General features: G+C 37.3%; 1 protein-coding gene across 1 annotated transcript in view; it reads right to left on the reverse strand.

Moving 5' to 3' along the window:
* The window catches only part of LOC106539210 (contactin-3), a 189,133-nt gene that overhangs the window by 79,405 nt on the left and 82,335 nt on the right, over nt 1-27,393 (reverse strand). Inside the window, exons 3-4 of the mRNA XM_087708890.1 lie at nt 18,188-18,283; nt 6,038-6,241 (exon numbers count right to left, since the gene is read on the reverse strand). Coding sequence (XP_087565016.1) covers nt 6,038-6,241; nt 18,188-18,283 — 300 coding nt within the window. The remainder of the gene's footprint in view (nt 1-6,037; nt 6,242-18,187; nt 18,284-27,393) is intronic.

Consider the following 27,393-nt stretch of genomic DNA (forward strand, 5'->3'; position numbering starts at 1 on the left):
CTTTTACCCCTTTCTCTATAAAGCAACTTAAACACCCCAAATATTTCTCTCGACTTCTGTTCCAACTCCTCTCATCCTGCCTCTACCCGTGTCCATATATATATTTTATTATCATCCGTACACCTCCCATATTTGCTCCACCTTCCTTCAAGCTCCCTGAATATATTCTTCCAAACATTATGTTCAAATAAAAATTACTATAAAAGTCAACTTACTTTCTGGCTCAAAATAACCTCTAATTAAACCTTCACTACCCTCCCATCTGCGCCACCCTTCCCAACTCAATTCAACCTAAACCACAATCCAGAAGCATTGTAGAAGGCAAAGACTGTGGCTTTATAGCGATTACTTGGGATGTATTGTTAAGAAGACGTTTAGGATGTTTGGACTTAGGAGCCATTATAAAAGAACAAAAGCGAACAAACAAAGTCTCTGCGCACCTTGATTTACAATAAAATACTTTGAGTAAACTTTGGCAATTAGTAAAGAGAAATCTTCAGGAAAACAGGGCTGATTAAATATATCAGCTGCGAAGGCTATGAAATCGCCATTTTGAAAAACAGTTGAACAAAGGAGTTTTTGTAAGATTGAAGCTGGTATTTTAAATAATAATAAACAAAAAAGGTTTTCGGGAATGGTCACTGCTCAGACCGATTTTAAATAGCTTAGATTTGTCCTGAGGGGGGAGGAAGACCTGCCTTGGGCTGAAAAAAACAGCTGAGAAGATCTGGCTGGAGTAAAAAAAACAAAAAACTCAGCTTTGATGTTGAACCTCTTCTCCGTTCACAGCGAAAAACAAAAGGCTGTGAACAACAAAGAGAATTCTAACGACTGAGTTCCTCCCTGCTCCTTCCTTGCCCGAAAGGAGAGATATCTATAGATCTTTTAGATATACAAACCAGAACTCTGAGGGGAGCTCCGTTGAGCTCCCGACGATGACAGGCTCCTCCCCCGGAAGTCAAGGTCAGATGTTTCAGGCTGGTGGAGCGCAGAGGTTCAAAGGGCATGGAAATAAGGGCCTGTAACACCACCTCGAGTTCCCACGATGGGAACCTATGGACGACCGGCGGCCTAAGATTTCTGGCACCCCGCAGAAAGCTACGGATGACGGGGTGTTTCCAAGTGAGGAATGACTGTCAGGCACAATAATAGTGGACAAGGCAGCCACCTGGCGCCTGAGGGTATTAGGTGCCAGGCCCTGGTTCAAGTCCATCTTGCAAATAGTCCAGCATCTGGGAACCGTAGTCGCAGTCGGTGTTGCGTTGTGTGGTCGTGGCCGGTATTCTGGATGCCTGAATGGTGTGGATGACTTTGGCAGAAAGCCTGCTCCTGCTCAGGAAGTCCCTCTCAGTGCCACACAGCCAGTTGCAGCCACTGGGGCTCTGGGCATTGCAGAGCTCCCTGGCTGAGAGACACCTCGTGCGTGGGAATTTGCCAAGGTGGATTGATGGACAGGCTCATGAGGTCGGCAAACCAGGTCCTCCTGGGCCAGAAGGGAGCCATGAGAAGGACTTCTGCTCCCTCCTCCAGTGTCTTTCGAATTACTCTGGCCAGGGGAGGAAGTGGAGGAAATGCATAAAGAAGACCCAGCAGCCAGGAGCAATGTAACGCATTGACCCCTTCTGCTTGTGGACTGTAGAACCTTGTGAAGAACCTGGGGAGGTGAATATTCTCCGGAGTGATGAACAGGTCAACTACTGGGCGGCCAAACCTCTGGGACAGCTGATGGAAGATGTCCAGATGCAGGTGCCACTCTGAATGGTTGATTGTGGCCCTGCTCAACCAATCTGCCTGGATGTTGCTCACCCTGGAAATGTGCTCCGCCTGAAGTGAGCACACATGTCTTTCTGCCCACCTTCCCAAGGATTTGGCCTCCGCCAACAGGGGCCTGGATCGGGTGCCCCTCTGGTGGTTTATGTGTGCCTTGATTGCTACATTGTCTGTAAAGATAATCACGTGATGTCCCTGGATGCTGCTCTGGAAGTGACGCAGAGCCAACCTCACTGCTCTCAATTCTAGCCAGTTGATGCTGTGCTTCAACTCAGATGGTGACCACCTGCCTTGAACCATCTGGTTGTGGAGGTGAGCCCCTCAGCCGAACAGGCTGGCATTCGCCATGATGGTGAAATGATCTGGTTCTCTGAAGAAGGAGCCCTTCATCAGGGTGGAGGTCATTTATCATCTGAGGGACTGACGTACCTGAGGGGGAACCAGAATCAGCGCCTGCAAATTTCTCTGTTTGGCTGTCTGGTGAGGCAGGAGAAGCCATTGCAGCTGATGAGAGTGAAGCCTGGCCCAAGGCACGATGGACAGACAGGCTATCATTTTGCCCAACAGTTGGGATAACTGCACAATTGGAACGTGCCACAACTGATTAACTTGCTGCGCAAGCGACCTGATGCTCATCATTCGGTCGGACGACAGGGAGACCTGGCACGCAACTTTGTCTATGATGGCGCCGAGGTGCTGTAACCTGGTGGTTGGCTCCAAGTGGCGGGGCAGGGAGGAAAGGAATTTTAATGTCAGACCTATGTGGATCATTTGCAGGACCCACTGGTCTGATGTGATGTGCTCCCATTGGGCGTTGAACAGTTAGAGACACCCTCCTATGGGAGCTCTCCGATGGTAGTCATTTATACCAGTGGAACGGTCTGGAACCAGACCCCCCCCCCACAGAAGGGCCGCTTGGAGTAGTTCTGCTGGCAGCCTCTGTCTCGAAAGGACTGACGGTCCTGAGACCTGCCAGCATTCTGGGAGTAGGACTTCTGGTAGGAGCCTGATGTGGAAGGTTGATCTGAAGCCCGAAAGTGCTGCTTTCTATTAAAGTTGGAACCCTTACGATCAGATTTTTTGGTGACTGAAGGCATGACCTTCTTTTTGTCCTTATTCTTTATAAGAACTGGGTCAAAGGCTCCCCAAAAAGCTATCTATCTTGACCCCTTCCAGTCCGGCTTCAGACCCGGTTACAGCACAGAAACCGCTTTGGTCGCATTGACCGATGATCTCTGGAGGGCCAGAGATGGAGGCTATGCGTCCATCCTGGTTCTCCTTGACCTCTCAGCGGCTTTCGATACCATCGACCATGGTATCCTTCTGCGACGACTGCGGGAGGTGGGAGTGGGAGGCACTGTTTTGCGGTGGTTCTCCTCCTACCTCTCGGACAGGTCGCAGTCGGTGTTAGTGGGGGGGCAGAGATCGTCCCTGAGGCCCCTAACATGTGGAGTACCTCAGGGTTCGGTCCTATCCCCCCTACTATTTAACATATACATGAAACCGCTGGGCGAGATCATTCGGAGGCACGGGATAAAATACCATCAATATGCGGACGATACACAATTGTATCTGTCCGCCCCGTGCCAACTCAATGAAGCGGTGGACGTGATGAACCGGGGTCTGGAGGCCGTTAAGGACTGGATGAGTGCTAACAAACTGGTGCTCAACCCGGATAAGACCGAGTGGCTGTTGTGTTTCCCCCCCAATAATTTGGCTAATACACCAACGCTTAGGCTGGGGGGTCAAATTCTATACCCCTCAGATAGGGTCCGCAACTTAGGAGTCCTCCTGGATCCACAGCTGACTTTTGATCACCAGCTGTCAGCTGTGACCAGGGGGGCATTTGCCCAGGTTCGCCTGGTCCGCCAGTTGCGGCCCTACCTAGATCGGGGGGCCCTCACAACAGTCACTCGAGCCCTTGTGATCTCTAGACTGGAATACTGCAATGGGCTCTACATGGGGTTGCCCCTGAAGTGCATCCGGCGACTACAGCTAGTCCAAAATGCAGCCGCGCGAGTGATAGTGGGCGCACCTCGGTTCGCCCATGTTACACCTGTCCTCCGCGAGCTGCACTGGCTGCCTGTTGGTCTCCGGGTGCGCTTCAGGATAATGATGACCACCTTTAAAGCACTCCATGGTAGTGGATCTGGGTACTTGAGAGACCGCCTTCTGCCGATTACCTCCCTAAATCGACCAATCAGATCGCACAGACTGGGCCTCCTCCGAATTCCATCTGCCAGTCAATGTCGACTGGCGACCACACGGAGGAGAGCCTTTTCTGTTGCTGCCCCGACCCTATGGAACGAGCTCCCCATGGAGATTCGCACCCTCACCACGATCCAGACCTTCTGCGCAGCCCTCAAGATCTGGCTCTCTCAGCAGGCCTGGGGATAGGCTTCCAATTACCCGCCCGAGTGTTTGATTGCTGAATGATATTTGTGTTTTATTATTTTTCTTTTGTTCACAAAGTGTTTGTTTTGACCTTGCACTTCCCCTCCCCTGTGGTTGTAAGCCGCCCTGAGTCCCCTCAGGGAAAAGGGCGGCATATAAATCCCAATAAACCTGAAACCTGAAACCTTTTGAATGGAGCAGAAGCGAGCTTCTACTTGGATCACATGTCTCCATTCCAATGTCTGAGCCATAAAAGGCAACGGGTGGTAACATTGGAAGCTATGGCTCTAGAAGCAAACTTGGTGACATTCAAGGTGGCATCTGCCGTATACTCAGTGGCCACAATAATTTTATTGACATCCTGTCTGAGTCTGTTATCCCCACCTGGGATTTTGGAAAGTAAATGTCTTAGCCAGAGGAAAGAGGCTCTGGAGAGGAAGGAAGCAGAGCCGGACGTCTTAATCGCCCAGGCGGCTGCCTGATGAGTTTTATGGCAGGCCTTCTCTGCTCTCTTGTCCTCTGCCTTGAGCCCTTTCAGAAGGTCGGGAGGAAGGACTGAGGAAGAAGTGAGTGCAGCCACTGGCGCATCCACAGGGGGCAGCTTCAGTAGGTCCTCAAGACCAGCATACACTGTATATAGCTTCCTGTCGGCAAGAAAAACCCCTGCCGGAAAAAAGCGATCACAGGCTAATAAGCGGTGCGATCGTGTGGGCATCGGCACTCTGACCCCATGCTTCCACCGGCAGCTGCCAATGACCTCCACAGCGCCCAAGCGAGCCCGGGACACCATGGGAGTCAGAATGGTGAGGGGAGAAAAGAGAGGAATTTAATAAGTACTTCTCACAGCTCCTGCTCTCTATTGGAAGAAATTGGAGGGAAATTCAAAAATTAGCAGAAAAAAAGACAAAACAAAATAAAATGAAGTTTAGAGAGTCCAGGCAATCTGAAAAGGACAAATGAAACTGAAACGTGTCCACCGGGCTTTGCCTGAATTGAAAATCTGGCAAGTTAAGGCAACATCAGAGGCATGGCTAAAGTTTCAATTCAGTCCTGGGCAGATTGGCTAAGTTTAACCCATGCTTGGACTCTCCAAGCAGCGTACTGGAAAATGTAACAATTAACTAGGTAACTTTCAAGGTTCTCATCACAACTGCTTCTTGATATTTCATGCATGTACAAACACATCTGCCTGTAAAAATGAAATGGCAGCAGAACTCTGATGAACTGTTACAAATCTTGATTGCAATTTTGAATAAGTGTAAAAAGTAATTTATTATACACATAGAAATAACAGCTAGTATAAATGACAAACCATAATTGGTATACAATTCTTTGGTGTATGGAAATGCACATCTGGGTATCTCTGAATTCCCATCATCAAGGATTTGTGTGGTTACGGTGGTTGTCGTGAAGGGAGAAAAATGTATTGAAGGAAGAGTAAGGAAGGCCCTCCCTTTCCATAAACAAGGAAAGTAAGTAAAAATCAACCATAGAGTTGGCAAACTTAGTTTCTTTCCATGTGATCCTATTCCTGCTCTATACCTTTGCACTGGTAATAAAATTTGCAGGTGATGTTTCATCTGCTGCATTCTATCATTCCTTGACATTAATTGGTTATGGTAAAGTGTTTGTGAGTATTATGCACAGTGAAAAATTCCCACACTTAATTTATACATGCTACAATTGAAGTTATTTATAAATAGGAATAAGGAGGTACAACATTCTCTTTAAAAAAACACAACAGTAAATATTATGGAAATTTACAGAATGTGTTTCAAAATTATACATATCCAAACAATTGGTCTTTCCAAAAATTAATATAGGCAATAAAACCATATACACTTGACTACACCACAGTAGTATAAATGCATACCATCAGTCCGTAGCACCAAAGGTGTTGGTGATCCAAGAGTGTTGGTGTTAGTTACAGCACTAGTCACGACACAGGTATAATTTCCTACATCAGATGGCTCTACTTTAGCTATGTACAGATGTCCAGTTTCCTGAGAAACAAATCTCCGACTATCCTCTTGCACAAACGTTGGGTATTCATTGAAGATCCAAGCATAGGAAAGTTCTGAAAAGAAGTGAAAATATATATGCATAATTCCATCACAAAACAATATTTTCTTTTAAGATGCTAAATCTGAATATTGCCTACTTGCAAATAATTGGGAAAAGTTGTAAATTATACAACTTTATATAATAATTTATATAAAATGTAATAATTTATTAAGTGGACAATTTTATGCAACTTTCCCCAAGTATTATAAATAAGGATTGTTTCCTAATGTGCTTTTAGAACAAATTTTTTTGATAAGGCCATGCAACCATATTTATCTCAATATTTGTTCATTCAAAATATATCACAAGAAGATGGCAATGAGCAGAAGCTTTCCTGCTAAGCTTCACATGATTATTTGTTTAGGTAAATAACCTATCCACATATCTTAACTTTTAATCCTGTTTAATAAACACACTGTTTGAAAGAGATATTCTAAATCTAACCAAGTCCCTAAAGTCTCACAAAGCCTTCAGATATGATAGATTGATACTGAAATAATGGGAAAGAACAAGAGGACAAGTTCCTATCATGCTATGGTCCATGGGGTTGCAAAGAGTCAGATACGAGTTAGAGACTAAACAGCTACAACCCAATAAACAAATCAAAAATTGATGACATGAGAAGAAAACTAAAAGTAAAAAAATAATAGCAAAACAAACCCCAAACAGTTCCAGTATGACATCTTTGAATGGAATATAAAAACAAAAGTTGAAAAACTATAACTACTACACCTGTTCTGTGGTAGCGCAGTCATTAGAATGCAGTACTGCAGGCTGATTTTGCCCACTGCCAGGAGTTTGATCCTCACTGGCTCAAGGTTGACTCTGTCTTTCATCCTTACTAAATCAGTAAAATGATTGTTGGGGGCAATATGCTGACATTTGTAAACTTCTCAGAGAGGGCTGCAAAGCACTATGAAGCGGTATACAAGTCTAAGTGCTATTGCTATTCCATTATGTATGAGGAATCAAACCATCTGTCCTTTTTAGCTGCTTCTCTGCTAATTCATTCTTTATGTGGAAAGAACAAGTAAAGCAATTGCCAAAGGAGTTCAAAGCAGGCTTTGGTCTAGACCAAGGGTGTCTCAAACTTGCGTTATCACATTGTCATCATGTGACATATGACATCTCCCCCTTCGCTAAAACAGGGGTGGGTGTGACCAGTATGTAACACATCTAGGCTGCAAGTTTGACACCCCTGCTCTAGATAATGCCGATTAGCCACACAAACTGAAATCTCAATGTTTGAATATTTACTTCTATAAAAATAAAGGTGCACTCTTCAAAAACAGCCTTTGAAATGTTTGTACAGAATTATGTAGATAATCTAGAAGTTTTAGAGGAACTTCAATACCACAAACTACATATTGAAACATAGGGGAGAAGGAAATGAAACCCAAGTTTCATTTTGAAAATAACTTCTAAAATACTATCACATGGATTGCAATATACGGGATATGAAATTCTAACCCTTCTGTGCCCCTGAAAGACTGAAAATAAATGTTCACTAGATAAAACCCTTGAAGAATTACAATAAATATGAATCTATCCATCTCACAGTTCAAGGCAAATCAGAGTGGCTTACAGAACAATAAAAGACAAACATTTTGCAATTGTAACTATAAAAACAGCTTAGAATTACAAAAATTAAACTAAAAACAAGGGTTTGGAGGTAAGAATTGGGGTGCTATTTTTCTTAATGCACCAACCACCTCATGGATTATGGTTTTGATTTCCTTGCACAATGTATGTTGTGAATGTTTAGGACCAAATAAAAAAAATGCAAATTCCCAAATTCTTCCCAAACAATATCCCCACCCTAAATCCAAATACTCCCTCTTATTTACTTTCTAAGCATGATCACATTGAGTTTTTAGTTCCTGAACACCCATAATTTTTAATGAACTTTTACTGGGCTTGTGTTAAAGTTAATGTTTGGATTAATAGTTAAACCCAGCTACATTTTTCCCTTAGAGTAATAGAATTTGGCTTTGTATTTTTTGTCCAAATAAAAAGTGAAAATGCACACGGTCACTATGTCTAGAAATCTATTTGCAGTTACAGAAAAAGAAATAATTTATTTGTTAAATTTGCATTTAATACATTATCACTATCGTCAAATAAAACTAATGTTTGGTGTGTATTTATGATGTTAATGTTCTTTTACTATTATTTATTACAAGCTATGGTTATAATTACATTTCTTTTGTTGACATGATGGAGGAGAAATTATTATGCAAGTTATATTTATTTTTTAGAATTGTACATCAATCATAGATCTTGATCCAGGTAGGTAATTTTCAAATTGCTGTATTTTCTTCCCAGTAAATATTTCTGAAATGATAATGCTAATCTGTTTCAGAAAAAAATATATTTGCAGATGCTTTTGTGTCTGAGTCCATTTTTAAAAATAACAATTATGGGCCTTTCAATTTGAAAGAATAGTTCCCTGTGTCTGCTTAATTTCAGATTGATAACTGCAGGTGTTTTTGTGCAAAAGGAATGGTCTTGATTTGTGCTCTTGTTAAACAATCGATTTGAATAACCTATTTCTGAATCAATGTTTTGGTGAGAAAGTTTAAGTACTAGGTTAAACTGAATAAATTTTGAATATGAAATACCATATTTGCACAATCAAAATCATGACATTGATAAGATGTTAATAGTAGGAGCTGAAGAGCATTATTTGTTCTTTCTAAAAAAATATGAAGTTTTATAATAATACAACTGTTAAAATGGATTCACAATAAAACCATAAAGCATGAAGAGATGAATGCAAGGATGATAAACATTAACATACAATCCAAGCCATTCTTATGGTACCTGAAGAATAGAGTTCTCATAAATAAATCATGATGTCAATGCCATACCATAATTAAGACGTCATCTTAGTTAAAAACTCTTAACCTGATATCCAACACTATGTTGTGCTGCAAACAGTATGGTATAAAAAATAGTCATTCCTATACGGTATATGGTTTTCATGTCGATTAATTAAAAGTTCTGAAAGAAGAAACCAATTCTTTGCACTGAGCTGAGAACCAGAATAGGATTGGAGAACCTTTAACCTTAAAAGCAATAGCAATAGCAGTAGACTTATATACCGCTTCATAGGCCTTTCAGGCCTCTCTAAGCGGTTTACAGAGAGTCAGCATATTGCCCCCAACAATCTGGGTCCTCATTTTACCCACCTCGGAAGGATGGAAGGCTGAGTCAACCCTGAGCCGGTGAGATTTGAACCGCTGACCTGCTGATCTAGCAGTAGCCTGCAGTGCTGCATTTAACCACTGCGCCACCTTGGGATTGATGTATTTAAAGGATTGATGTATTTATGATTGGGATACAATGATTTTGAAATATTAGAACTGGCATTTTATATTGGAACATCTGTACAAGCTAGACCATTCCAAATCCACATAGGAGATTCCACAAAAGGTAGTAAAGAATAACAGGGCTAGGATTCAGTAGGACTTCCAGATCCATGATGTCTGGTAGATTGGCAGGCAGATACTGACTCATCATGAGATTTCATAGTGGTCGTTAAGGACCAGAAGACAGCAGTGGAAGTAGAAGTACTGGTGCCAAGTTACAGAAACATCAGGAAAAGGGAGTATGAGAAGCTGGAGAAGTACCAGGGCCTGAAAGACCAACTGGAGATGATAGGGAAAGTAAAAGACAAAATGGTCCAGTGGTGGTAGGAGTACTCATTGTTGTAACTCCTAAACTGGAAGATCCAATAGATCTCAGGAGTTTCCTGTCCAGAAAGGTGAATGCTAGGAACAACTAGTATGCTGCATAGAATCCTCAAACTCCCAAGCCTTTGGTAGTTGACTTGAGATTGAGAAGACATATATACATAAATTGTGTGTGTTTGTGTGTGTGTGTGTGTGTATATGTATCTATCTATATATATCTATATATTTATATCTATCTATCTATCTATCTATCTATCTATCTATCTATCTATCTATCTCTATCTCTACCTACCTATCTACCTACCTACCTCTACACACACACACACACACACAAACACACACACACACAAACACACACATATGTTTGTAATAACACAAGCATAAACATTGCCCTTATGTATTATGTACATAGGATGCAATTAAATAAGATATGAGTTCTACGTCATATAATGACATTTTGTGATTTCTCTTCCCTCTTGGACATGCATTTAAACATTTTTTTTTAGCAGCAGCACATTTTTATCTGGCTGTCAATAAAATGATATGTTCCTAGTTAAACTTTTAGTAGCTGTACAGTAATTCTATCCAAAGTCAACCTGCATGCATTGTATTGATGTACTGCAGCTGTTTCATCTACACCTCTGTTACGTTAAACAAAATCAAAATACAATACCTATAAAAATTGTATATTTTCTAGTGTGTGCTCTGATTCAGAGACAAAGAAAAATAGTTACAAATCTATCACTCATCATATTTTATGATAGACCCATGATTTTTTTACCCTCTCAATTGTTTTACAGGGAGATGCCAACAGGAGGCCATCTGGATAGCACACATTTTTCTAGCACCTGTTAAAACTTCCTCCTCTTTTCATTATTCTCTTTCAGTTTGTCTTTTTTTCAATGAATTGCTATAAAATACTCTCCATGAGCACTGTGATATTAACAGTGCTAAAATTGATATTAATAATACACTGATGACCATTTTCTGCAACAAAGGTAAAATGAACCTTGGAAAATAAATTCCATGAATCTGGTTACAAAAAAGCACAGCAAACAAGAAAGGCATCAAAGTTAACATATCATATCTTTAACTATATCGTGAACAAAGTTCTAAATTTCCAAATCCTAGGAGTTTGCTATGAACAACTAAGACAGGGACACCACTGCCTCTTCCAGTTTTGATTAACTGCAGGTGAGAGAAGCAGAGGTATTTCATAGCTTGAAAGCGTCCAAGCTTCAGAACAGTTCTGAAGAAACTTCTTGGATGAGAAGCAAAACATTTTCAAAGAAAAAAAAAGAACAAGAAGATCCAGTTGCCTTTTGGAAAAAGGACCTTTGGGACAACCATGACATGGATAATTGAGAATCTCCACAGACATTCCAATGGGATATTTTGAGAATGAGATGGAATGACTTTTCATTCATTAACTTCAAAGCTACTTCATTCTCTCATGGTTGTTCTAGTATCAGTGTCCCTAGTGTCGCAATTTCATTTGATGATATAACTGATTTACTCTGCTGAAATAAAATGGGAGAAGCAGGGGACACACAATACAGCAGGAGTCTTGACCTCATTTCTTACCTTCTTGCCAAATACATGCTGAAAGACTTTTCAAAGTAACAACAGACAAAGTGCTATTTTTCAACTCTTAACTGCATTTAGAGCTGCAAGGAAACTTTAAATTTATATGCACTTATGAAAGTTTGTCTTATTACAGTGATAACTATCTAATGGGGAGAAGAGAAATCATAAACTAGTGGCAAATTACTTGAAGGTTATCAAGGTCATCTTTAATCTCCTGAAACTGTTAAACTATTTTTAAATTAGACTATTAAAAATCCTGAACTTTTGCCATGTACTATAGATTTTGATGTATATACAGTGTATATTTTCACACTTGATACTTATCTCAAATTTTAATTGATTCTCTTGGAAAGAGGGCACTATGTTCCTTCTGTAGCCCACCAATGGTTTATTTGTTTGTTTGATTTCTATAGCTGCCAACTCAATCAAGTGACTCTGGTCACTAATTAATGATCCACTCCTTAGTGGCTAATACAACTGCTAAACATGTAAAAACAGCTCAGGTTCAAATCCCAGTAAGGGCATGGCTAGCTGATAAGAGCCAAGGACAGGCAGGACTTAAAACCTTATAAAAGAAACCCTTTTGTTTTCAGTGATGCTATATTTAAAATGTAGGGGATATGGTGGTTCAATGGCTAAGACACTGACTTATCGATCAGAAGGTGAGCAGTTCAGCAGTTCAAATCCTTACCGCTGTGTAATGGAGTGAGCTCCCATTACTTCTCCCAGCTTCTGCCAACCTAAAAGTTTGAAAGCACGTAAAAATGCAAGTAAAAAAATAGGAACCATCTTTGGTGCGAAGGTAACAGCGCGTTTAGGCATTTAGTCATGTTGGCCACATGACCACGGAGACGTTTTCAGACAGTGCTGTCTCGGTTCCACCACAAATCCGCGAAGCCCTCCTGCGCGGAGACATAAGCGCGAAGACTAATTCACACCGTTCTAAGCGCTAGGGAAAAACGCGACCCTACCGCGATGACATAATCGCGGAGGGCAAAATCGTGCATTCCCAAGCACTCAGTACCCTAAACCTAACCCTAAACCTAACCCTAAACCTAACCCTAAACCTAACCCTAAACCTAACCCTAAACCTAACCCTAAACCTAACCCTAAACCTAACCCTAAACCTAACCCTAAACCTAACCCTAAAACAAACCCCTAAACCTAATCCTAACGCTTACCTTAATTGAAGTCGGCTTTCTGCCGCGGCGCCGTTTTAAAGCGCCCTTCTGTTGCCGCAGTTATCGCGGCGGTGATGACGCGCGGTGATGACGTCGCGGCTTTAGCGCCACAATTTTATCGCCACGCTTTTGACCAGTGTGGTTTTGTCGTGCCACGGCTGTCTCTTCATCTTAGAAATAGAGATGAGCACCATACCTAGATGGAAACGACCAGCATGCATGTGTGTGGGAACCTTTACCTTGTATTTAAAATGGTAATCTCTTACCAAACACCTTCACATATTTGGGCTCACTATGAAAAAATGTCCATTTAATTTCTCTGCCAACCAGGCAGATCTAATAGATTACTTCTCTATCTTATTCCTGAAATAATTATTCCAGACTAATAGTGGCATTCAAACTCTATTCAGTACCATTACATTAACTATAGCGGATTTCAAATGACAAATTGATGTTTTAATCTCCCCCCAAGAACTCTGCATGTAATTGTTTTGAATATTTTTAACAATACAATTGTGTTGTTTTCAATACAGTGGTTGAAAGAATTAGAAACTGTGTCCTGTTGATAATGAAAAGACATTAGTTGTGATAATTTGTCAGTTAAATTCTTTAACAAAGGAAGATAAAGGTATAGAAAACAAACTGGTATGTTTGTTGGGAAAAGTCATTAATTGAAAATACTTTTTAACTTGATCTTTTATTCCTATTATATAAATTAACAAGTTACTCAATGACTGAGATGATGAATAAATTGATTTGATAAATAAATAATATGTACAAATATTTTTCATGTAATAAATATACTAGTTAAGGATTTTAATTATTATGCAATAGATACATATTTATGGTGATTAATAATTTTTTGACTTCACAAAAGATACAAATAATTTTCAATCTTTATTAAAGGACAATATATCTTTAACAAATGCTGTAATTGAATTTGAAAATGCCAATTGTCTGTGGTATGAGGAATAGGAACAAAGACAGATAAATCAGAATTTATCTGTAAATCTGTGTTTTCAATGATTCCTTATCTTCCTCCCTTCCTCCAACCACAACTACAGTGAAAGTATTCCTCCCACACATATTCTTCTATTGAAATGACTAAAACTAAGAATGTAGCATTGTTCTGCTACTAATAATAGATCTATTCAATTGTAAGTTTATGTCTTTTGTTCCTAGTTCCAGTCCATGAATCTCAAGGTTTTAATAAAAACAAACATGTTTTGTAAGTTCAGTAAAACCTTTTCATACTATGAGCAAATGTATTCTATTGCATTGGAAAAAAATATCTCTTGTTGATCTTGAGCAATATTTCATAGGTTATTTTGTATGTATCATTGGATTCCTCAGGGCTCTAGTTCATGGATTTAACTTCAAACATCCTTTAATTTTTCTCATAGGATATCATGTAAAATTGGCAATGCAGCCAGAAATAGACAGTTAAAGAATCTCTGTAGGTATAACCTGTAAAAACCTGCCAATCCCTCATGTATTTTAGCAACTGTTGTCCACAGTTAAGCTAGCACTTACAAACCTCCCTGTCAGATTTCACAGTTGAGCCTTGTTGTTTTTGTTTGCTTTATATTTTACAGTGTGTATTCTAGAAGATGTCTTCTAAGGAAATAATTTTCACTACAGTGAAGATAGTGCAGACATTTCTGATTTTTTGACAATGTTGCTCTGGATTTTCTTTTTTAGGGGGTGGTGGTGGTGGAGGATGAGAATTGTGTATTCTACAAAGCCTTATGAAGAATAGTTCTGAAAAACTGCCTCACTGAAGATTAAAAGACATTCTTTACATATTATATTTGGAAGCAAAATTGTTCATTCTGTTTTTGCTTTTCATATCAACATTTTGTTTTCTTTGTTTTAAACAAATTAGTGTATCATATCATAGTAATACTTTATAGTACATGTAGGTTTCTATTTTACTATATTTCACAGGTAGAAATTGTATATTCAGGATAGTTTGAGCTATTAAGATTTTGAAAGACATTTTGACATCTGCTACTAGTTATGGAGGAATCTCACATTTTTGTTTTCTCCCATCTTTTTTTAAAATAGTCTCAAATTATTTTCCTTATTTATGAAGTAATTGTGAAATAATAGTTTTTTCACTCTGAGTACTCACTACCTGTTCCACTTTAAAGTAATAATGTAGTAGGAATTTAAAGTAGTGCTTTGCATGCAAATAATATGTGCTTCTTATTGATTATTGAGAAGGACCATCCAATCCAGAGACAGAGGCAAATAGCATACAAGATGCTTTTGTTCAAAAGACTTGCTTGCTGATTATGTAAGAGATGATTATCCAGAAGGATTCCCAAATTGCATACAGTGCCACCTCATTAAAATATCAGTTTCTTTTTTGTTATAAGGATTGTGGAAAAATTACCTTTTAAGTCTGATCTTCTGTATTGAGACTTGTCATGTATGTATGTATGTATGTATGTATGTATGTTTGTATGTATGTATGTATGTATGTATGTACCCCTTTCTCCCCCATTTCTATGTCTAGTCAGAGTTACTGTTGTTCTCCAACTGTGAGAACAGCAGCTGTTTGTCTAGAAGCCCATTGTGAGTTTATTTCTCCAATTCTATTCCTTTTCCCCTTGAATTTTAATTCAGCCAGCTTGGTTACAAAACTGAGAGAGCTTCATTCAATAAACTTATTGATAGATAAAATATATAGAGACACAAGCACACACATACAAACCTAGATAAAGAAACATGTATACATAAACTAAAGAAATATTTAGTCCTTCATTTAAATGTCCATTAACTCCTCATGAGAGGGAACTTTTTTTAATCTGATACAAAAGCTGTATGTAAGGCATAGGAGGCTGCATATAATCAAGAAAACTGCCAACAAAATAACCTGAAACCTTTTTCAATGAAATGGAAAGTTCCAAATGAAAATGAGGTTTTAATTTGCTCTTTTAATTATTATCAACATTTGCCTAATATGTTGCACAGTATAAAGCAAAACACAGAACGAGGTCTGCTGAAATCAGTGTGTTAGTGATGTACCTAATCAAGAAGTCACCATGAGCTATCACAACATGGAGAATATAAATTACATTGGTATGAAATTGATTAGGTCGCAATGAATTTAATATAAGCGAGGAAATGTGCAGTGAAGGTAAAACTGGCTTGGGTCCATAACTATGTAGACAATCTAAGTAATTGTGGGTATATGATATATAAGTTTTTCTCATATATTAAATTACTAATTCAAATAATTTTTAGATTGTGTTCAATTTTACAAGATTATTTAGAATATGTTCAACTTTATAGAAACTGACTTCTGCATCAACAACAAAAACTATATAAGAATTTTCCCCCACATACATTTATACTTTAGAGACTCTGGCACCAAGAGACACATTTTGATCCTGATTCTGTGATAAATAATTCACAATGTTTGGCTTTGGTTGTGTTTCTTGTGACAAAGAATAAATATTATGGCCTCCAATGTAGATGAATAGTTACTGAGATTCCTTTATTGATCACACAGTCAGCCAGATATTTAGAATGGATTTGGCATTTTTATCTACATATTGAGTTCTTCCCAAGAATCTGGATATGCAGATGTTGTTAGGTGGTGCTAGAGGTATCATATTATGATTTGTCAGAGTTAGCCAGAGATCTAGACTGGATTTTATCTACCTATTGAGTTTTTCCAAAGGATATGTTATAGCAGAAGCTGTTGTTTGATGGCATTGTAACTTGTTTTGTAATTGACTGATGGTATTTTTTTGTCAATTCAAGTGATGCACCAGAGGTTTTGTGATTGTACACAAAGCATCTATTATTATTGGTAGTATTTTTGCTTGTGAAATCACAGCTGTCAGTTGTTTTGTTGATGTTGGCCTTTACATACATTGAATTTTTCCCAGAACCTAAGGTATTGGAATGTATTGGTGTAGTATATATGCGGATCCAAGTACATATACTACATTAATTGACAGATGAAAATTTTATCAACGCACAGATTTTCAAGTATTGTTCAAGAATTTTTGGTTCAGCACCTAGTGTGCCAATAACCCATGTGACCACTCGGTCAGTTTATGCTATAATATTTCAATTTTAATTTTCAGATGTTGAAAAATCATGATTTTCAGATCTTGAAAATTCTCCAAATTTTGTCTTTTATTCTACTATTTCCTGATATTTACACATTAGTGATCTATACTTCCTTCTTTTCAAATTCATATGGCAATACCACAACAAATTATTACATTGTATTATTGTTGTTGTTACTTCATATGTTAAGTGTTCCTAACTAAGATATTAAAAAGCACATTTTTAAAACTCTAAACTTAGAGGTTTTACCATTAAACCTTATTTACTATATTTATATAATATTTTTTATCCACGCTAGTAGACTATGTACAAGAGCACACATACACATACTCATTCACACATCTTTTGATTCCTTTGTCTTTATCTTTGATTTCTATCAGAGAGAAAAGGATATCATGGTTATGCAGATCCAAGATTAGCACTAAATTCAATGGATTTGCTTCTAAGAAGGCCTGAATTAAAAATTGTATTCTGATTAACATATCACTATACTCTAATTTTGAATAGCAAACACTTTGCCATTTTTCCCTTTTCATCTATAGATGAACTTAAAGACTTAACAATGTTTTTTTTTTTTAAAGGAACAGATGGAATCTTTACTGCCAATATCTGCAGGTGTTGAAAGCACTTCCAATTCAATAATGTGAATGCAGCTTTTGGAAGCTAGAAAAAAAATAAGTTTCAATTCTGAGGAGTATGAAAGCGGTTTGTAAAATAAATCTATGTTATCTATATAACACAAATACATAATTCTGATAGTTCTGAATCTAGTGACTTTAAAACAAATAATTTTAAATGCAGAAGAAATGACAGTAGTAGATTTAGCTAGATCTGTGTTTCTATGATTTGAGTTTCCTGCTACACTGAACTATGGGAATATTGGACATGTTACTTTGATTTATTATGTGGACTTCTTCCATGAAATAGCTTTGATTGTTATTTATCAGAATAGTCAATCTTTATTCAAACCATTCCCTGAGGGGTCCTTGGCGCTTTCAGAACTTGGTCGTTTTCTTACAGACATTTCATTACCCAAACAAAGTAATATCATTGTTGGCGACTAGTCATCAGGACTAGCAGTGATGATATTACCTAGTTTGGGTAATGAAATGTCTGCAAGAAAATAACCAAGATCATAGACCACCAAGTACCCCTTATTTCAACCCTGATCTTTCATTGAAACCATTCTCTTTCTTCCATACTTTCTTTCCTTTCATAAGCATGCCAGTTTATTAAAATTTATATTTAAGTTTTAAAAAATAAGCAAAATAACACAATACAACAATTTAAATAATGTAATCACGAATATAGATTCAAATGCGACTTTCAGAGATTCATAACATTTTCTAAGGAAAGACTGCTCTCAATCATTTTGGTCAATAATGGAATAGATTCCTGTTTCCTTACCTCCAGGATGAACTGGTGCTCCACAGAGGAGAACAACCCCTTGCCCTTCCCGCACAGATACAGTACTTCTTATTTTTGTCTTTAAGTGTTCAATACCTATGTTTCCAAAAAGAAAACGAGAGAGAGGGAAGTTTTAATGTGGAGTCAGCTACAAAAAGACCTGCATTTGGTCCTCATTGATGCATTTTCATTAACTTTCAAATTAATTTTCATAAAAAGTATTCATTACAAGAATCAAATTCTCTAATAAAGATTATTATTATTAGCAAAGTTGCTTCATTTGGAATGCAAACCAGCTTCTACTACTCATAATCAGTGTTTTCAATATGAACATTACAACCTTGTCTTGTTCACAATAACTGTACCAACCCAAGTATCTAATTGATGTTATTCAGTTCATGATGAAGAGTTTTCTTTACCTTCCTTTTTCTTTCTAGCAGAAGGAAAACAAAAGCACCAAAATTTGGGGGAACTTTTCTTCTCACAGAGTATCTGAAAGTTGTATTATTGTCAGTCAGCAAGGAAAATTACAATTGTAACTGCTTGCCAATGACTTAAAACATCAGAAAGAATGTCAGGATTCATTTGAATGAATGAAGAATGAAGGATTTCTTCTGTTGCTGAAGTAGAAAGAATTGTAAGACATAAAACTCATAGGGAATTTACTATGACTCCCAGAGAAAGGACACTTTAAAAGACTTTAGCAAAAGGCATGCTAGAGCTGTTTATAATTGTCAATTACAATTCAATTTAAATTTAAACCTGGCAGAATTTAAAAATGATTGATATGCAATCATTTAAATACCATAAGTATATGTTTAAAAAATGTAGCTAGAAAAAAAATGGAATGGGATTAAAATACAGGAAAAATAATAAAAATTAATATGTAACTAATAAATATTCCAAGAAAGAGGAAAGAGTTGCATGCATCAGTTATACTGGTAATTTTTCATTAGTTTCTAAGGGAACCAAAGCTGGCATTCTCTAAACGTAGTCCAAGATTAACCCAACAGCTGTCAATAAACTTGAATCCACCATTTGTATTTATGCCAAGTCATTCACATATTCAAAATAAGGAAGCTGAATGAGTCTTTTGCATCAAATTAGATATATAATACAAAGCAACAAGTGTTGCTTAATATAATAATATTGTATTATATTAATAATATTGTAATATTATATATAATAATATATAATACATAATATTGATTAGGAAGGAATGTCAAAGTAACAATATTCAAGGTAATATTTAATTTAAAACAGTTCAAACACTTATAAATGTGATTTTCTCCCCTCCCTCTTGTTGCACACATTTTCAATGCATGGAGAAGAGATCTGTCTGCTTGAAGAGGGTTCAGTCTGCACAGCTAACTGGCTGGAAAATGGCTGGTGCCTGTCTTACCAATATATGAAATGACTCTCACTATATGTGGCTTGCAATTAACTTTAATATAAAAACTGAAAGAACCTTCTGCATATTTCTTCTTTAGCCTTCTAGTCTAAACCAACTGCTGTTCAAGTGGCCGGATTATTATCACCTGACTACAGGAGTGATGCTAGATCATATCACTCATTCAGCATTATTGCAACTTCAAATGGTTGCTGAAAAGTGATTGTTAATCAAGGCTTACCTGAAGAACATACTTTAATTGATAGAAATATTATTTATTTAATTTATAATCCACCTTTATTTTATATATCTCTGGTACTGGTACATATCTCTTATATATCTCTTATACTGGTACATGTAATACTCACAATGTTTTCCCCTATAACATCAACCCTGTAAGATGGGTTGGGCTGAAAGAAAATGACTGTTTCCCAGTCTCCCAGTAGCCTTCATATCAAGAGAGAAGTCTCTCTACTTCTAATTTAATTATCTATCTGTCAGGTTACACCTAAACAAGAGAAATCAGTTACTTCTTTTCTTTTATGTGATACTAAAACATTTCCTATAATGTCTTAAAATTATATGTTATCCTCAACTTTTTGGAAATCCAAAAATTCCTTTATTAAAGGGTAGTACAAAATTTGTTCTTATGCGTTATTTTAAAAATGAAAATACATTATGATCATTTTAGAGTCATTTCATCACATCCTATAGGAGCACAAGCGTATACAGTGTAACAAACAAATGTATTTCTAAGTTTAATACTGAAGTGTATTTCAGTTCATTTCCCTTAATTTTAACAACTCTGCACTATTCCTTGTGAAGAGTGCAATCATGAAGAACAGACTCAACATCTACCATTATTCAACTAAAACAGAGGTGAATCTATGTCTTTTCAAATATTGGTTAGGAAGGCTTGGCTGATAGGATCAGAAATCTGGATGGATGCATATTACATGGTCCTGCATTTAAGTCTCAAAACTATTTAGTCAAAAATTTCACAGCAGAGATCTATTCAATAATTCTTTTTTTTTAAATGAAACCCTTAATATTTGGAAATTATCTTTCTAAATACTTAGAGAGGAAACTTAGTGATGCAGTAGTTAAGTGCAGTATTGCAGGCAAACTGCGCCCACAGCCTGGAGTTCAATCCTGATGGGGATCAGCCTTCCATCTTTCCAAGGTCGGTAAAACGAGGACCAGGATTGTTGGGGGCAATATATACAAGTAATGCAGGATAGTGCTGAGGGTGGTATATAAGTCTAAATAATTATGCTATTATGTATAAGCATTCTTCATAATAAAAAGAAAAATGGAAATAGGGCAAAATGTAAATGATATAAAATTTGGAACCCAAATGTGAACTAGAAAGTTGGGAACAAAATTAGAACAAAAGGTGTTGAGGTAGTTCATTTTCTATCCAGTGTCTCTTCTTGCAATAAAGTCTAGATGGCTACTTTACTGGACATTCTCAAATAGTGATTAAGCCAGTGCTACATTCCCAGATGTACATTATACACCCTATTCTGCCTTCAAGTTAATTACAAACAGGTGAAGAATACGACCTATTTCTCCTTAAGATTTGTTCATAGAGTTGCAAAAGAACTTAGAATCTGTGTTTTTGCTTATAATTTTTATAAAACATAGCTTCATAGGAACAATAAAATACAATAGCTGAGTTGGAAGGGACCTTAAAGATCTTCTAGTTCAACTGCCTGCCTAGGCAGGAAACCATATAGCAGTGATGGCGAATCTATGGCACGCATGCCACAGGTGGCATGCGGAGCCATTTGTCAGGGCATGCGAGGGGCTGAGTTCAACCTTTTTTAAAGCCATTTTTGCCCTCCAGAGGCTCCAGAGGCTTTATAGGAGCCTGGGGAGGGTGAAAAGAGCCCCCCCTGCCCCTCTGGAGGCTTCATGAGCCTCCAGAGCGCAAAAAACCGGCCCTAAGGGCAAACCGGAAGTTCGGAGGGTCGTTTTGACTGCTCCGGAGGCTTCAGGGAAACCTCCTGAAGATCCCTGAAGCCTTTGGAGTGCTCAAAACGATTGTCCGACCAAACCGGAAGTCACTTCTGGTTTGCTTGCCAGTTGTTTTGACTGCTCCGGAGGGCGAAAAAAGCATGGAAAAAATGGGGGGAGCGCCTGTAGTGCGCACATGTGCACTGGGGGGGGGTTGTGCATTGCATTATGGGTATGGCACGCCCGCACACGACCCCCCCTGTGCCCCCCCACTTATGGCACGTGAGCCAAAAAAGGTTCGCTATCGTTGCCCTATACCGTTTCAGACAAATGGCTATCCAACATCTTCTTAAAGACTTCCAGTGTTGGGGCATTCAAAACTTCTGGAGCAAGCTGTTCCACTGATTAATTGTTCTAACTGTCAGGAAATTTCTCCTCAGTTCTAAGTTGCTTCTCTCCTTGATTAGTTTCCACCCATTGCTTCTTGTTCTACACTCAGGTGGATAATAGTTTGACTCCCTCTTCTTTGTGGCAACCCCTGAAATATTGGAACACTGCTATCATGTCTCCCCTAGTTCTTCTTTCTCTTTAGGTTTAGGTTTATTAGATTTATATGTCGCCCTTCTCCCAAGGACTCAGGGTGGCATACAACATTAAAAGAAACACATAATACAAAAGTTAAAAAAAAATAGAATATCCCAAACCCAATTAAAATTGACAATGACATTTAAAAAAAAAATCAAATTAAAATTAACAGTGATCAATAATTTATTTTGTTTTGTTCAGGCCAGGCTGGCTTGCTGGAAAAGCCAACTTTTTAGGGTGCCTCGGAAGGACCGCCCAGTTCCTGCAACCATTCTTCATGTTTTAGTCTCCAGTCCCCTAATCATCTTTGTTGCTCTTTTCTGCATTCTTTCTAGAGTCTCCACATCTTTTCTACATCATGGCGACCAAAACTGAATGTAGTATTCCAAGTGTGGCCTTACCAAGGCATTATAAAGTGGTATTAACACTTCACTTGATCTTGATTCTATCCCTGTTTATTTAGCCTACAGATGTTCAATGGACTACCCAAAGGACACTTTAAAGTAAATGATCTTTACAACAAAGCATAATGAAAATAATGGCTTGGAGGGAAAAAGTTATTTTCCAAAGTGTAATTTTATTTTTAGTACTAAAAAAAAGCAACAACAGATATCTACCCAAGTCACTTAACAGCAATAATTGCCATTTCAGTACCTCACCATTTTAAAGGACAATTTGTTGAATAGAAGTAGTGCTAATTTGTTGTTCCAGTTATTTTAATCTTCAATATAATAACACAAATGACATTTTGCTAATAGCAAAAGTGACATTAAAAAAAAATGTACGCAACTGAAACCCACAGCTTAAATTTCCCTGAACATTTTTCAAAATCCCTGTGCAACAATTCAATATTTTTTTTCTGAGAAGTATTTATAGCAATTGTTCTGAAAATCATTGATCATTGCTGTTCATAAGGCCTATGAAGAATGGCTATCCTTGTTTCAATGAGGTGTTTCCTAAAGAAGTGACCCAATTCTAATCTAGGTGAAAAGAAATTCACTTCATTTGTAGGCCTCATGTCAGCTGCAGAATTTATTGTAACTGAAAGAATTGGAAACAGCTTCTAGCAACTAAAATTGCTTAGTAAATTGCTGAGGGCAAACTGAACCAATCTAACACTATTATCTACACTATTTGTATAATACGCTATTTGTATTCAGTGAATTACATGTTAAGTGAATGAGGTCAGCAAATTTATCTTCCAAAGCTTTAGTTGTGTGTGTCTCTCATTAAAGTAACAAATCAATCTATACCAAGAAAGGCAGGAATCTGTTTATATCCATGCTGCACTCTTAAACTGTTCCTATCTTGTGTTCATTCTGGCTTCACAACACAATATCTTAGGAAAACCTGCTTCAGACAAACGTTTAACCTGAACTAAAGGTTACCATATCTTTCCACTGGATAACTCCCTGCTTTTTTACTGCTTCCAATTTTCAAATCACTTTTCTTCCTGTTTGTGAATCTTACTCTTACCTGTTGCTGGCTCAAAACTTAACACTACTTTTTTTAAAAAAATCCTTATTTGCACAGATCAGTAAATCAAGTAGTGGCTTAAAATGTGGCAGCCTTTAGTCCAGGTTAAACGTTTGTCTGAAGAGGATTTACCTATGCTATTGTGGCTTGTTTTATTATTTTTCCAGTCACCTGAGGTAAGAGAAAAAAGTAGAAACTGCAGTCACTTTGAATAGTGAAATGGGCTGCATATTAAATAAATAAAATCAGAAAGAGATTACAGAAGCAAGAAACAGCATTTTGAAAGCAGAGCAGAAAAGCACACCTGCAGAGTGTTTTTGTGGTGAGTGAAGAAGTGAATGAATTGTCTATTCCTGCTATTCTAAAATGACTAATGGTCCCTACTGACAACAGGGTAACCTGGCAGGGTAGATAAGCCCATACAGATGTGCTCATTAGTTTACAAAGGATTTAACAACAGAAGCAACTAAAATCCAGATTGGTTTGATGACTACAGGAAGAATGATCTGTATGCACAGCCAGCTTTGTTAAAGCTAGATGAACACAACTTAAAACCAAACACCATCCAATACTAATGATCTCTGGCTCAGCAGTGTTCATGAAAATCATTCTGTGTAAATATTGTGAAGCCAGTGTTATTTACAATAATATTCTTAACCTATTCCTCACTATAGAGAAAATGTAAAGCTTGCTTCTATTATAAATGTATCAATGCATCATGTAGGGATATTTACCATAACACTTGTTATAATACATTTCTTTATAATCTAAAGTCAATACACTCATAAAAATAATACAGACCTTCAGACCTACAAATTAATGGGTTGTAAAAAGATAACAACATATAATAAATATAGAAAGTTATAAAATTGTGTATGCATTTGAACACACAAACATACAAAAAGTAGGGGTGTTTTACACATGATTTAACTGAGAAGTTTCAGAAATAAAGTTTATTGGGAATCAAAGTATTTGAAAGAAAGGAACAGAAAAGCGGAAAAGGTTTTGTATGTAAAAGAGGAAACCATTCTAATTTTAATGAAAAGTGGAAAACCTATTATTTCATGTGGCTCTTTTATAAAGAAAAACTTTCTCTAGCTGTTTTATTGACAATTGTCCTATTGCAGGAAGCATGATGCACCTAGTACCGGGATGGCGAACCTATAGGATGCATGCCACAGGTAGCATGTGGCGCCATTTGTCAGGGCACGCGAGGCATTGCCCTGACAGCTGATCAGCTGACTTCAGACTTTTTTTGAGGTTATTTTTTGCCCTCCCCAGGCTCCAGAGACTTTATAGGAGCCTGGGGAGGGCGAAAACAGCCTTCCCCGCCCACCGGAGGATAGCTCCTAAAACCACCAAGGGGCCATGGCCACACCTGGTTTAACAAAGGGGGGGGGGGAATCTCAATACATCACATGACATTGCTGTGACACGCAAGTTTCACACACCTGCTCTAGAGAGCATGCAATAAATACTAGATGCATCATGTTTCCCACAATCTACTTCAATTACATACTCAAAAGTCTGTATTCACATAACCGACTGAATCATACTTATGTTTTAATCTTACTTTAAAACAATAACTATTTGGTAATTTATTAATAATAAATATTATTAAATAAAATTATTATAGTAAATTACAACACAGTTAACAAAAAATCATTTCATAACAAGATAATTTATGCCACTCTGTTCAGAAGTGAAGCTAATTAAAAGTATCTTTGAAAGTAAGTTAAGAACTCATAGGGAAATATGATGGGTAAATATTGATTTCTATATATTTTGTTCAACAAACTATTTACAAATATAAAGATTTCTTAATCTAACCATAGATGTAATTGTATCATTTCAGTGGTATCTGCATGTTCAAAGGGGACAAGGCTTACATTGCAACAAACCATTGGCAATCTTGCCAATTTTGAACTCTCTTTTCTTCAAGTTCCTTTATATAATGTGTAAGAGGCTATTAACAATGAACAAAGGAAAACTAGACCTATTAAACAGAAAATATTAATATTAATATTAATATTAATTCAACATATGCTGTATACTTTATATCATTTCTGCTACTGAACATAATACTGGTGCACCAAGGGCAAATGAAGATAATATCTGTGAGACATAAGAATCAGATCAAAGGAATCATACCGTTGCTTTATTTTTGCTGAGAGATTGTCCATCTTTTTTTCCAGATTTTTCTCACCTGATAATATAATGGGCAGTCTAAAAGATAAGCTGTATTCCAGAAACAGATAATAAGCCCAAGGCCCAATTCCTTATTCAGTGATAAGTTGCTAATATCTACTCTTGATATTGATATGGGCATAATTTATCATTTAAAACTGTAAAAAAATTAGAGAAAGTTTTATTAAATAGTATGTAATTCTTTCATTGTCTAATTACAACCTGACAACCTGCCATATCAAACTGAGAACCTAGCTATCATTATATTTCATCATTGTATTTTACACATCTACTGTCCAAGATTAAATCAACTCCCACAGTTCCTTAGTATCCAGAATTATATATCCAACACTGAGAATATATGCTTTTAAAAAAGGAATCCTGATCATACAATGCAGGTTTCCAATTACTTTTTTGGACTGACAGCACAAAAGCAAATTCTGAAAGACTATGAAATAGTTTAAAACAATAAGTACTTCCAATTGCATAGCCACAATTTCATGGAATATTTTTCCTCAAATGAGAAAAGGATAATTATCAATAATTATCAATTTTGCAATTCACTGCAGGCAAATATTGTGCTTATTGTTAGGAATATAAAATTGTGTATAGTTAAGTAAAGGCATAAAATATCTAACAAAAGGACATAACAATGCAATATCAGCACAATAAACCTGGTGATTCACTAAAAGAACAGGATTTTATAGAAAGAAATATTTGTTCTCCATTGTAATTATGAACACCAATTAAACTAAATGGATTTAACAACACTCCAATTGGTTTCAGAGATATCTAGATTAGAAGTATTTTGCATTTAAAGTAAAATTTTACTTAAATTGACTGAAAAGTTTAAAAAGCTATTAGAGATAATGAGAAAATAATTCAACAGTATCCCAAACCAAGGAGTAGAGTAATAGCTGTTGTATTAACTAATAAAAAAGCAGAAAAAATATATAGAGTGGATTAAAATAAAAAGAGGAAGAACAAAATTAAATGTATGGTATGGCAATGGAATGTAAAAAGTAGTACTAACCGGAGGGCTTAAATCAAGTGAATAACAAACACAGAGAGAAATCAACTTCTGCTATTGAGTTCTAGAAAGACTGATAAAGAAAGAAAATACTAAAGTACATTAACATTAACAATGCATCTGACATAATTAAAAATCAAGTGAAATCTGCTGCTTTCAAAACAGTTGTTTCCACTGATAAAAAAAATAGCAATAGCAATAGCAGTTAGACTTATATACTGCTTCATAGGGCTTTCAGCCCTCTCTAAGCGGTTTACAGAGTCAGCATATCGCCCCCAACAACAATCCGGGTCCTCATTTCACCCACCTTGGAAGGATGGAAGGCTGAGTCAACCTTGAGCCGGTGAGATTAGAACTGCTGAACTGCAGATAAAAGTCAACTGAAGTGGCCTGCAGTACTGCACCCTAACCACTGTGCCACCTCGGCTCTAACTAAAAAGTTACACTTCTTGTACTTTCATTTTACAAACAGAAAATATTCTGGGATCTGATATAATGAAGTCAGGAACAAAATACATGATAAATGAGTATAACTGAAGAAGTGATTTTCACAAAAGGAAAGCCCACATAATTTCTATT

This window comes from Thamnophis sirtalis, unplaced genomic scaffold (genome assembly GCF_051295495.1).
Source record: "Thamnophis sirtalis isolate CommonGarterSnake01/CBP01778 unplaced genomic scaffold, rThaSir2_p1.2 scaffold_3, whole genome shotgun sequence".
Classification (NCBI taxonomy): domain Eukaryota; kingdom Metazoa; phylum Chordata; class Lepidosauria; order Squamata; family Natricidae; genus Thamnophis; species Thamnophis sirtalis.